The sequence below is a fragment of the Oncorhynchus nerka genome, linkage group LG12 (assembly GCF_034236695.1).
Source record: "Oncorhynchus nerka isolate Pitt River linkage group LG12, Oner_Uvic_2.0, whole genome shotgun sequence".
NCBI lineage: Eukaryota > Metazoa > Chordata > Actinopteri > Salmoniformes > Salmonidae > Oncorhynchus > Oncorhynchus nerka.
In genome coordinates this window covers 5325016-5337486 of record NC_088407.1, presented here as the reverse complement: position 1 = coordinate 5337486, position 12471 = coordinate 5325016, and the positions used below count along the sequence as shown (strand labels likewise).

At 45.6% G+C, this 12471-nt stretch overlaps 1 protein-coding gene across 2 annotated transcripts in view; it reads right to left on the bottom strand.

The window, feature by feature from the left end:
• The window catches only part of ttc29 (tetratricopeptide repeat domain 29), an 87379-nt gene that overhangs the window by 17240 nt on the left and 57668 nt on the right, over positions 1 to 12471 (bottom strand). Inside the window, exons 6-11 of one of the 2 annotated variants that reach the window (XM_065025168.1) lie at positions 12080 to 12292; positions 11826 to 11896; positions 10214 to 10320; positions 6015 to 6138; positions 4849 to 4918; positions 4798 to 4817 (exon numbers count right to left, since the gene is read on the bottom strand). In XM_065025168.1, the coding sequence (XP_064881240.1) occupies positions 4798 to 4817; positions 4849 to 4918; positions 6015 to 6138; positions 10214 to 10320; positions 11826 to 11896; positions 12080 to 12292 (605 nt within the window). The other variant, XM_065025167.1, reaches the window with a different exon arrangement.

Genomic DNA, 12471 nt, shown 5'->3' with positions numbered 1-12471 from the left:
GTTAGTTGGTAGGGTAACGAGGTGGTGGGTTAGTTGGTAGGGTAATGAGTGTAGGGTTAGTTGGTAGGGTAATGAGGTGGTGGGTTAGTTGGTAGGGTAATGAGGTGGTGGGTTAGTTGGTAGGATAATGAGGTGGTGGGTTAGTTGGTAGGGTAATGAGTGTAGGGTTAGTTGGAAGGGTAATGAGGTGGTGGGTTTTAATGAGTGTAGGGTTAGTTGGTAGGGTAATGAGGTGGTGGGTTAGTTGGTAGGGTAATGAGTATAGGGTTAGTTGGTAGGGTAATGAGGTGGTGGGTTAGTTGGTAGGGTAATGAGTGTAGGGTTAGTTGGTAGGGTAATGAGGTGGTGGGTTAGTTGGAAGGGTAATGAGGTGATGGTTAATGAGTGTAGGGTTAGTTGGTAGGGTAATGAGGTGGTGGGTTAGTTGGTAGGGTAATGAGGTGATGGTTAATGAGTGTAGGGTTAGTTGGTAGGGTAATGAGGTGATGGTTAATGAGTGTAGGGTTAGTTGGTAGGGTAATGAGGTGGTGGGTTTTAATGAGTGTAGGGTTAGTTGGTAGGGTAATGAGGTGGTGGGTTAGTTGGTAGGGTAATGAGTGTAGGGTTAGTTGGTAGGGTAATGAGGTGATGGTTAATGAGTGTAGGGTTAGTTGGTAGGGTAATGAGGTGGTGGGTTTTAATGAGTGTAGGGTTAGTTGGTAGGGTAATGAGGTGGTGGGTTAGTTGGTAGGGTAATGAGTGTAGGGTTAGTTGGTAGGGTAATGAGGTGATGGTTAATGAGTGTAGGGTTAGTTGGTAGGGTAATGAGGTTGTGGGTTTTAATGAGTGTAGGGTTAGTTGGTAGGGTAATGAGATGGTGGGTTAGTTGGTAGGGTAATGAGGTGGTGGGTTAGTTGGTAGGGTAATGAGTGTAGGGATAGTTGGTAGGGTAATGAGTGTAGGGTTAGTTGGTAGGGTAATGAGGTGGTGGGTTTTAATGAGTGTAGGGTTAGTTGGTAGGGTAATGAGGTGGTGAGTTTTAATGAGTGTAGGGTTAGTTGGTAGGGTAATGAGGTATTGGGTTAGTTGGAAGGGTAATGAGTGTAGGGTTAGTTGGTAGGGTAATGAGGTGGTGGGTTAGTTGGTAGGGTAATGAGGTGGTGGGTTAGTTGGTAGGGTAATGAGGTGGTGGGTTAGTTGAAGGGTAATGAGTGTAGGGTTAGTTGGTAGGGTAATGAGGTGGTGGGTTAGTTGGTAGGGTAATGAGTGTAGGGTTAGTTGGAAGGGTAATGAGGTGGTGGGTTAGTTGGTAGGGTAATGAGTGTAGGGTTAGTTGGTAGGGTAATGAGTGTAGGGTTAGTTGGTAGGGTAATGAGGTGGTGGGTTAGTTGGTAGGGTATTGAGTGTAGGGTTAGTTGGTAGGGTAATGAGGTGGTGGGTTAGTTGGTAGGGTAATGAGGTGGTGGGGTTAGGGTTAGGGTTAGTTGGTAGGATAATGAGGTGGTGGGTTAGTTGGAAGGGTAATGAGGTGGTGGGTTAGTTGGAAGGGTAATGAGGTGGTGGGTTAGTTGGTAGGGTAATGAGGTGGTGGGTTAGTTGGTAGGGTAATGAGTGTAGGGATAGTTGGTAGGGTAATGAGTGTAGGGTTAGTTGGTAGGGTAATGAGGTGGTGAGTTTTAATGAGTGTAGGGTTGGTTGGTAGGGTAATGAGGTGGTGGGTTAGTTGGTAGGGTAATGAGGTGGTGGGTTAGTTGGAAGGGTAATGAGTGTAGGGTTAGTTGGAAGGGTAATGAGTGTAGGGTTAGTTGGTAGGGTAATGAGGTGGTGGGTTAGTTGGTAGGGTAATGAGGTGGTGGGTTAGTTGGAAGGGTAATGAGTGTATGGTTAGTTGGAAGGGTAATGAGTGTAGGGTTAGTTGGTAGGGTAATGAGTGTAGGGTTAGTTGGTAGGATAATGAGGTGGTGGGTTAGTTGGAAGGGTAATGAGTGTAGGGTTAGTTGGTAGGGTAATGAGGTGGTGGGTTAGTTGGTAGGGTAATGAGGTGGTGGGTTAGTTGGTAGGGTAATGAGGTGGTGGGTTAGTTGGAAGGGTAATGAGTGTAGGGTTAGTTGGTAGAGTAATGAGGTGGTGGGTTAGTTGGTAGGGTAATGAGGTGGTGGGTTAGTTGGTAGGGTAATGAGGTGGTGGGTTAGTTGGAAGGGTAATGAGTGTAGGGTTAGTTGGTAGGGTAATGAGGTGGTGGGTTAGTTGGTAGGGTAATGAGGTGGTGGGTTAGTTGGTAGAGTAATGAGTGTAGGGTTAGTTGGTAGGGTAATGAGTGTAGGGTTAGTTGGTAGGGTAATGAGTGTAGGGTTAGTTGGTAGGGTAATGAGGTGGTGGGTTAGTTGGTAGGGTAATGAGTGTAGGGTTAGTTGGTAGGGTAATGAGTGTAGGGTTAGTTGGTAGGGTAATGAGTGTAGGGTTAGTTGGTAGGGTAATGAGGTGGTGGGTTAGTTGGAAGGGTAATGAGTGTAGGGTTAGTTGGAAGGGTAATGAGTGTAGGGTTAGTTGGTAGGGTAATGAGTGTAGGGTTAGTTGGTAGGATAATGAGGTGGTGGGTTAGTTGGAAGGGTAATGAGTGTAGGGTTAGTTGGTAGGGTAATGAGGTGGTGGGTTAGTTGGAAGGGTAATGAGGTGGTGGGTTAGTTGGTAGGGTAATGAGGTGGTGGGTTAGTTGGAAGGGTAATGAGTGTAGGGTTAGTTGGTAGAGTAATGAGGTGGTGGGTTAGTTGGTAGGGTAATGAGGTGGTGGGTTAGTTGGTAGGGTAATGAGGTGGTGGGTTAGTTGGAAGGGTAATGAGTGTAGGGTTAGTTGGTAGGGTAATGAGGTGGTGGGTTAGTTGGTAGGGTAATGAGGTGGTGGGTTAGTTGGTAGAGTAATGAGTGTAGGGTTAGTTGGTAGGGTAATGAGTGTAGGGTTAGTTGGTAGGGTAATGAGGTGGTGGGTTAGTTGGTAGGGTAATGAGTGTAGGGTTAGTTGGTAGGGTAATGAGTGTAGGGTTAGTTGGTAGGTTAATGAGTGTAGGGTTAGTTGGTAGGGTAATGAGGTGGTGGGTTAGTTGGTAGGGTAATGAGTGTAGGGTTAGTTGGTAGGGTAATGAGGTGGTGGGTTAGTTGGTAGGGTAATGAGTGTAGGGTTAGTTGGTAGGGTAATGAGTGTAGGGTTAGTTGGTAGGGTAATGAGGTGGTGGGTTAGTTGGTAGGGTAATGAGTGTAGGGTTAGTTGGTAGGGTAATGAGTGTAGGGTTTGTTGGTAGGGTAATGAGTGTAGGGTTAGTTGGTAGGGTAATGAGTGTAGGGTTAGTTGGTAGGGTAATGAGTGTAGGGTTAGTTGGTAGGGTAATGAGGTGGTGGGTTAGTTGGTAGGGTAATGAGTGTAGGGTTAGTTGGTAGGGTAATGAGTGTAGGGTTAGTTGGTAGGGTAATGAGTGTAGGGTTAGTTGGTAGGGTAATTAGAATCTAAATTAGAATGTCAAGGCCCAAAGAAGTATTCTTAAAGTGGCAATGTCCACATTATTACCTCATAGTTTAGAATGTAAGAACACTTAGAATGTCAATTAGAATGTCAATTAGAATGTCAATTAGAAAATCAAGGCCTAAAGAAGTATTCTTAAAGTGGCAATGTCCACATTATTACCTCATAGTTTAGAATGTAAGAACACTTAGAATGTCAATTAGAATGTCAATTAGAATGTCAATTAGAATGTCAATTAGAAAATCAAGGCCTAAAGAAGTATTCTTAAAGTGGCAATGTCCACATTATTACCTCATAGTTTAGAATGTAAGAACACTTAGAATGTCAATTAGAATGTCAATTAGAAAATCAAGGCCTAAAGAAGTATTCTTAAAGTGGCAATGTCCACATTATTACCTCATAGTTTAGAATGTAAGAACACTTAGAATGTCAATTAGAATGTCAATTAGAATGTCAATTAGAATGTCAATTAGAAAATCAAGGCCTAAAGAAGTATTCTTAAAGTGGCAATGTCCACATTATTACCTCATAGTTTAGAATGTAAGAACACTTAGAATGTCAATTAGAATGTCAATTAGAAAATCAAGGCCTAAAGAAGTATTCTTAAAGTGGCAATGTCCACATTATTACCTCATAGTTTAGAATGTAAGAACACTTAGAATGTCAATTAGAATGTCAATTAGAATGTCAATTAGAATGTCAATTAGAAAATCAAGGCCTAAAGAAGTATTCTTAAAGTGGCAATGTCCACATTATTACCTCATAGTTTAGAATGTAAGAACACTTAGAATGTCAATTAGAATGTCAATTAGAAAATCAAGGCCTAAAGAAGTATTCTTAAAGTGGCAATGTCCACATTATTACCTCATAGTTTAGAATGTAAGAACACTTAGAATGTCAATTAGAATGTCAATTAGAAAATCAAGGCCTAAAGAAGTATTCTTAAAGTGATAATGGCACTTTTTTAAAACACTTTTTACATGTTATTTTATATTAGACCCTATATGTACAATTATATAAATTATAAAATTGTATAACATTGAGGTCCTTGAAAATGACCTTTAACTGCTTGAAAAATAGCCCTGAAAGTACTTTGAATTTGACTTGTCAATGTTAGTATGACCCCTGCTTATAGGATGTATAGTCCTGTTGTTGTGGAGTTATGGGACAATTTGCATGACTTGTGTTCTTCTAAGATTAGAAACGGCATGAAAATGCTTTTTATATTTTGTCACAAACCATTTTGAGATGTTGATCCCAATGTCACACACTGGGCCCCATGATTTATAGAAAGAGCCTCATACCTGAGCCCTCTGGAGCAGGGAGAGCCTCATACCTGAGCCCTCTGGAGCAGGGGACCTCCTCTAGGTCACGGGCGATCTCGTACCCCCGTTCAAAGTACGTACAGCCTCTTTCGTACTGACCCTGAGGAGAGAGTGTGAGGGGTGAGAGAGAGAGAGAGAGAGAGAGGAAAAGAGAGAGGGGGATAGACAGAGAGAGAGAGAGAGAGAGAGAGAGAGAGGGGGGAGATAGACAGAGAGAGAGGAATACGAGAGGGGGATAGACGGAGAGAGAGAGAGAGAGAGGAAAAGAGAGAGGGGGATAGACAGAGAGAGAGAGAGGGGGAGATAGACAGAGAGAGAGGAATACGAGAGGGGGATAGACGGAGAGAGAGAGAGAGAGAGAGAGAGAGAGAGAGAGAGAGAGAGAGAGAGAGAGAGAGAGAGAGAGAGAGAGGAGAAGAGAGGGGGATAGACAGAGAGAGAGAGAGGGGGAGATAGACAGAGAGATAGGAATACGAGAGGGGGATAGACGGAGAGAGAGAGAGAGAGAGAGAGAGAGAGAGAGAGAGAGGAAAAGAGAGCGGGGGATAGACAGAGAGAGAGAGAGGGGGAGATAGACAGAGAGGGAGGAATACGAGAGGGGATAGACGGGAGAGAGAGAGAGAGAGAGAGAGAGAGAGAGAGAGGGGGATAGACGGGAGAGAGAGAGAGAGAGAGAGAGAGAGACAGAGAGAGATAAAGAGAGAGAGACAGAGAGACAGAGAGAGAGAGAGAGAGAGAGAGAGAGAGAGAGAGAGAGAGAGAGAGGGGGGATAGACGGAGAGACACAGAGAGAGAGAGAGAGAGAGAGAAAGAGAGAGGGGGAGATAGACAGAGAGAGAGAGAGAGAGAGAGAGAGAAAGAGAGAGGGGGAGATAGACAGAGAGAGAGAGAAAGAGAGAGGGGGAGATAGACAGAGAGAGAGAGAAATAGAGAGGGGGATAGACAGAGAGTAGGGAAGATGCTTAATTTGAAAAGTGGAATAAATGCATGTTGTCAAATTGTAAAATATCATCTCTCTGAATTCTTATTTTGTCCCCTCCCTCCCCCTCTAGAGTTGAAGATACCTCCTAGACACATGCTCTCTCCCTCCCTATCTCCCCCCACCCTCCCTCCCTCCCTTGCTCCCCACTCCCCTCCCCCCTCCCCCCACCCACCCACCCTCTCCCTCCCCCTCCCTCTCTCCCTCCCTCTCTTACTCTAGAGTTGAAGATGACTCCTAGACACATGCATGCTTCCTCTAGGTTGTGGTATTGGTTGTTGCCCTGGGAAACCTCTGCAAACTTCTCCAGATACTGGACCGTCTCACTCAGCTTCCCCTCACTAGGACACACACACAAACTGTATAGGAACCTTCCACCGAAGGTCCAACAACACAAAATGTATAGGAACCTTCCACCGAAGGTACAACAACACAAACTGTCAGGTGTGTGTGTCTATCCTTCAGTGTGTCTGTGTGTGTCTGTCCTTCAGTGTGTCTGTGTGTGTCTGTCCTTCAGTGTGTCTGTGTGTGTCTGTCCTTCAGTGTGTCTGTGTGTGTCTGTCCTTCAGTGTGTCTGTGTGTGTCTGTCCTTCAGTGTGTCTGTGTGTGTCTGTCCTTCAGTGTGTCTGTGTGTGTCTGTCCTTCAGTGTGTCTGTGTGTGTCTGTCCTTCAGTGTCTGTCCTTCAGTGTGTATCTGTGTGTGTCTGTCCTTCAGTGTGTCTGTGTGTGTCTGTCCTTCAGTGTGTCTGTGTGTGTCTGTCCTTCAGTGTGTCTGTCCTTCAGTGTGTGTCTGTGTGTGTCTGTCCTTCAGCGTGTCTGTGTGTGTCTGTCCTTCAGCGTGTCTGTGTGTGTCTGTCCTTCAGCGTGTCTGTGTGTGTCTGTCCTTCAGCGTGTCTGTGTGTGTATGTCCTTCAGTGTGTGTGTGTGTGTCTGTCCTTCAGTGTGTGTGTGTGTGTCTGTCCTTCAGTGTGTCTGTGTGTGTCTGTCCTTCAGTGTGTCTGTGTGTGTCTGTCCTTCAGTGTGTGTCTGTGTGTGTCTGTCCTTCAGTGTGTGTCTGTGTGTGTCTGTCCATCCTTCTGTGTGTGTGTCTTTGTGTGTAAAATAGTGCTGAGCGATTAGTGCTTTATGAGGTAGGTTCGGTTAGATTATTAATAAATAATCAGTTTGGCCTCCCGGGTGGCGCAGTGGTCTAGGGCACTGCATCGCAGCGCTAGCTGTGCCACCAGAGACTCTGCGTTCGCGCCCAGGCTCTGTCGCAGCCGGCCACGACCGGGAGGTCCGTGGGGCGACATACAATTGGCCTAGCGTCGTCCGGGTTAGGGAGGGTTTGGCCTGTAGGGATATCCTTGTCTCATCTCGCACCAGCGACTCCTGTGGCGGGCCGGGCGCAGTGCGCGCTAACCAAGGTCGCCAGGTGCACGGTGTTTCCTCCGACACATTGGTGCGGCTGGCTTCCGGTTGGATGGCACTGTGTTAAGAAGCAGTGCGGTAGGGTTGTGTATCGGAGGACGTATAACTTTCAACCTTCGTCTCTCCCGAGCCCGTACGGGAGTTGTAGCAATGAGACAAGATAGTAGCTACTAAACAATTGGATACCACGAAAAAGGGGGTAAAATTTAAATTTAAAATCAGTTTTAGATTTTCGGTTTCAATATAGTTTTTCAACATTATATTCATTATGAAATATAATATAATTATAAATATTTAATTACAATGATTTAGAGCTTTTTAATGGAAATTCCAAAACATAAAATATTGAACATTCAATGACCAAACCATTCCATTGTCTCTGTCAGGTTCATATTGGGTCGGCATCAATAGAAACATAGGAAATTACTATGAAATAAAAACATTTTTCAGTTGTGATTATTACTTAGTTTATATTGGGTGACTATCTTATTTATCATTCCTCAAAGTAATCACCTGTCTGTAGTAATCACCTGTCTGTAGTAATCACCTGTCTGTAGTAATCACCTGTCTGTAGTAATCACCTGTCTGTAGTAATCACATGTCTGTAGTATCTGTAGTAATCACCTGTCTGTAGTAATCACCTGTCTGTAGTATAATCACCTGTCTGTAGTGTCTGTAGTAATCACCTGTCTGTAGTAATCACCTGTCTGTAGTAATCACCTGTCTGTAGTAATCACCTGTCTGTAGTATCTGTAGTATTCACCTGTCTGTAGTAATCACCTGTCTGTAGTAATCACCTGTCTGTAGTAATCACCTGTCTGTAGTAATCACCTGTCTGTAGTATCTGTAGTAATCACCTGTCTGTAGTATCACCTGTCTGTAGTAATCACCTGTCTGTAGTAATCACCTGTCTGTAGTATCTGTAGTAATCACCTGTCTGTATCTGTCCTGTCTGTAGTATCTGTAGTAATCACCTGTCTGTAGTAATCACCTGTCTGTAGTATCTGTAGTAATCACCTGTCTGTAGTAATCACCTGTCTGTAGTAATCACCTGTCTGTAGTATCTGTAGTAATCACCTGTCTGTAGTAATCACCTGTCTGTAATCACCCTGTAGTAATCACTGTCTCTGTCTGTAGTAATCACCTGTCTGTAGTAATCACCTGTCTAAACCTGTCTGTAGTAACTGTCTGTAGTATTCAGGGTCTGTAGTAATCAGTATCTGTAGTAATCCCTCTCTGTCTTGTAATCACCTGTCTGTAGTATCTTAGATGGTATATCTGGTCTGTGTGTATCTAACTGTCTGTAGTAACAGTGGATCCTCTATCTTGTCTGTGTATCTTAGTAATCATGTCTGTAGTATCTGGTCTGTCTGTGTATCTACAGTGGATCACTCTTGTTGTTAATCATATCTGGTCTGTATCTAACCTAATCACCTCTCTCTTGTTGTTAGATGGTATATCTGGTCTGTGTGTCTGTATCTAACCTAATCACCTGTCCTGTATCTGTAGTAATCAGTGGATGTAGTAATCTCTCTTGTTGTTAGATGGTATATCTGGTCTGTATGTATCTAACCTAACAGTGGATCCCTCTCTCTTGTTGTTAGATGGTCTGTAGTATCTGGTGGATCCCTCTCTCTTGTTGTTAGATGGTATATCTGGTCTGTGTGTATCTAACCTAACAGTGGATACCTCTCTCTTATACCTCTTGTTGTTAGATCTCTTGTATATCTGGTCTGTGTGTATCTAATCCTAATCAGTGGATCCCTCTTGTTGTTAGATGGTATATCTCTTGTTGTTAGATGGTATATCTGGTCTGTGTGTATCTAACTAACTAACAGTGGATCCTCTCTCTTGTTGTTAGATGGTATATCTGGTCTGTGTGTATCTAACCTAACAGTGGATCTCTCTCTTGTTGTTAGATGGTATATCTGGTCTGTGTGTATCTCTAACAACCTTGTTGTTAGATGGTATATCTGGTCTGGATCTAACCTAACAGTGGATCCCTCTCTCTTGTTGTTAGATGGTATATCTGGTCTGTGTGTATCTAACCTAACAACAGTGGATAACCCAGTGGATCCTCTCTCTTGTTGTTAGATGGTATATCTGGTCTGTGTGTATCTAACATAACAGTGGATCCCTCTCTCTTGTTGTTAGATGGTATATCTGGTCTGGATCTAACAGTGGATCCTCCTTGTTGTTAGATGGAGATCTGTATATAATGACAAGATGCTCAGTGTCTTGTTGTTAGATGGTATATCTGGTCCTAACCTAACAATCCCCTCTCTTGTTGTTAGATGGTATATCTGGTCAAAATAACAGTGGATCCCTCCCATAGAAATCTGGTCTGTGTGTATCATAACAGTGGACAGATTTTGGTATCTAACCTAACAGGTTTTGTTGAGATGGTATATCTGGTCTGTGTGTATCTAACTAAACCTCTCTGGTCTATCTAACATCTTCCTCTCTGGTTTGTCTAAGCCCCCCTCCCTCCCTCCAAAACCTGCCGCAATGGATTATGGTCAATGTAGTTAATTATCACGTTTTGGCACTGGACTAGGTTGAATATTTGCTTAATGAAAACTACAACTCCCTTCAGCCCAGCGTCTCACATAATTCTGGACTTGATTTCTCTCTAGAGAAACGGCACGTTGGGCTCTGTCACATAAAAACACAGAGCTAAATGGAATTCAAGTAACTGAACCGACGTCAGTCAATGAGTTGTTTAATTACCAGAAAAATAAAATATATGTCTTAGTCACTCAGCACTACAGATTGATGTTCAGTATTTTAGTTTGTATTGATTGATGACGATGATGATGGTGTGAATGTCTGTATCAATGCTGTGTGTGTGTGTGTGTGTGTGTGTGTGTGTGTGTGTGTGTGTGTGTGTGTGTGTATCTATCCATGTGTCAGAGCTGCAGCAGAGAGAGCTAAATGGAATTGAAGTAATTGAACCGACGTTGATAATAACGGAATGTGGTTAATGGCTCAGCACTACCAGTCTACCTCTCCAGTGACTTGGCTATGGCTTTATAGGCCTTCCCGAGTCCTCCTGCGTCCCCCAGGGCGGTTGACATCTCCATGTACATGTTCAGGAAGCGCTTGGCTGTCACCTGAAATTAGTAGAATTCATTTAATAATACACCAGATGTACATTTGATCCCAGAGAACAGATCCCAGAGAATAGATCCCAGAGAATAGATCCCAGAGAATAGATCTCAGAGAATAGATCCCAGAGAATAGATCTCAGAGAATAGATCCCAGAGAACAGATCCCAGAGAATAGATCCCAGAGAATAGATCTCAGAGAATAGATCCCAGAGAATAGATCCCAGAGAATAGATCTCAGAGAATAGATCCCAGAGAATAGATCCCAGAGGACAGATCCCAGAGACTAGATCCCAGAGGACAGATCCCAAAGGACAGATCCCAGAGGACAGATCCCAGACAACAGATCCCAGAGAATAGATCCCAGAGGACAGATCCCAGAGGACAGATCCCAGAGGACAGATCCCAGAGGACAGATCCCAGAGAATAGATCCCAGAGAATAGATCCCAGAGGACAGATCCCAGAGAATAGATCCCAGAGAATAGATCCCAGAGGACAGATCCCAGAGAATCCACCCAACAGCCCAACTCCAGTCCCCCCAACAGCCCAACTCCAGTCCCCCCAACAGCCCAACTCCAGTCCACCCAACAGCCCAACTCCAGTCCACCCAACAGCCCAACTCCAGTCCCCCCAACAGCCCAACTCCAGTCCCCCCAACAGCCCAACTCCAGTCCACCCAACAGCCCAACTCCAGTCCACCCAACAGCCCAACTCCAGTCCTACAGTCCACCCAACAGCCCATCTCCAGTCCCCCCAACAGCCCAATTCCAGGACTAGAGTTGGGCTGTTGGGAGGACTGGAGGACTGGAGTTGGGCTGTTGGGAGGACTGGAGGACTGGAGTTGGGCTGTTGGGAGGACTGGAGATGGGCTGTTGGGAGGACTGGAGGACTGGAGGCCTGGAGGACTGGAGGCCTGGAGGACTGGAGGCCTGGAGGACTGGAGTTGGGCTGTTGGGAGGACTGGAGATGGGCTGTTGGGTGGACTGGAGGACTGGAGTTGGGAGGACTGGAGGCCTGGAGGACTGGAGTTGGGAGGACTGGAGGACTGGAGTTGGGAGGACTGGAGGACTGGAGGCCTGGAGGACTGGAGTTGGGAGGACTGGAGGACTGGAGGCCTGGAGGACTGGAGTTGGGAGGACTGGAGGCCTGGAGGACTGGAGTTGGGAGGACTGGAGGCCTGGAGGACTGGAGTTGGGAGGACTGGAGGACTGGAGTTGGGAGGACTGGAGGACTGGAGGCCTGGAGGACAAGAGTTGGGCTGTTGGGAGGACTGGAGTACTGGAGTTGGGCTGTTGGGAGGACTGGAGATGGGCTGTTGGGTGGACTGGAGTTGGGCTGTTGGGTGGACTGGAGTTGGGCTGTTGGGGGGACTGGAGTTGGGCTGTTGGGAAGACTGGATGACTGGAGGACTGGAGTTGGGCTGTTGGGAGGACTGGATGACTGGAGGCCTGGAGGACTGGAGTTGGGCTGTTGGGAGGACTGGAGTTGGGAAACACTGATTTAGAGGTACCTGGTCGCCGACACACTGATAGGCCAGACCCACACGGTAGGCCGCCTCCCCCTCGATTCTATGGTCTCCAGCTAGAGGAGACAGACAGACAGACAGACAGACAGACAGACAGACAGACAGACAGACAGACAGACAGACAGACAGACAGACAGAAAGACAGACACAGACAGGCAGACAGACAGACAGACATGTATTGATTGAATGAGAACATTTAGTGAGTTTTATTTGTAAAGCCACACACTGGTCTCCCTCACCTTCCTTGGCCATCTGGAAGGCCTTGCTCAGCGTGTCTATAGCAGCTCTGTAGTCGTTAGCCTGTAGTGGTCTGTCTGCCAGCTGGGTGTACACCCTCCAGAGACCCTCACAGGCCTGGCAGTGGAGAGACCTGCCCCCCTCGCTGCGCCATGCCCGCCCTGCTGTCAGCTGGTAGAAACACTCATACTGCTCCCTGGCACTGTCTAACTGACCTAGAGAGAGAGAGAGAGAGAGAGAGAGAGAGAGAGAGAGAGAGAGAGATGAGCATATTATCTTGTTCTGTGTGTGTGTGTGTGTATTATCTTGTTCCATGTGTGTGTGTGTGTGTGTGTGTGTGTATTATCTTGTTCCATGTGTGTGTGTGTGTGTGTGTGTGTGTGTATTATCTTGT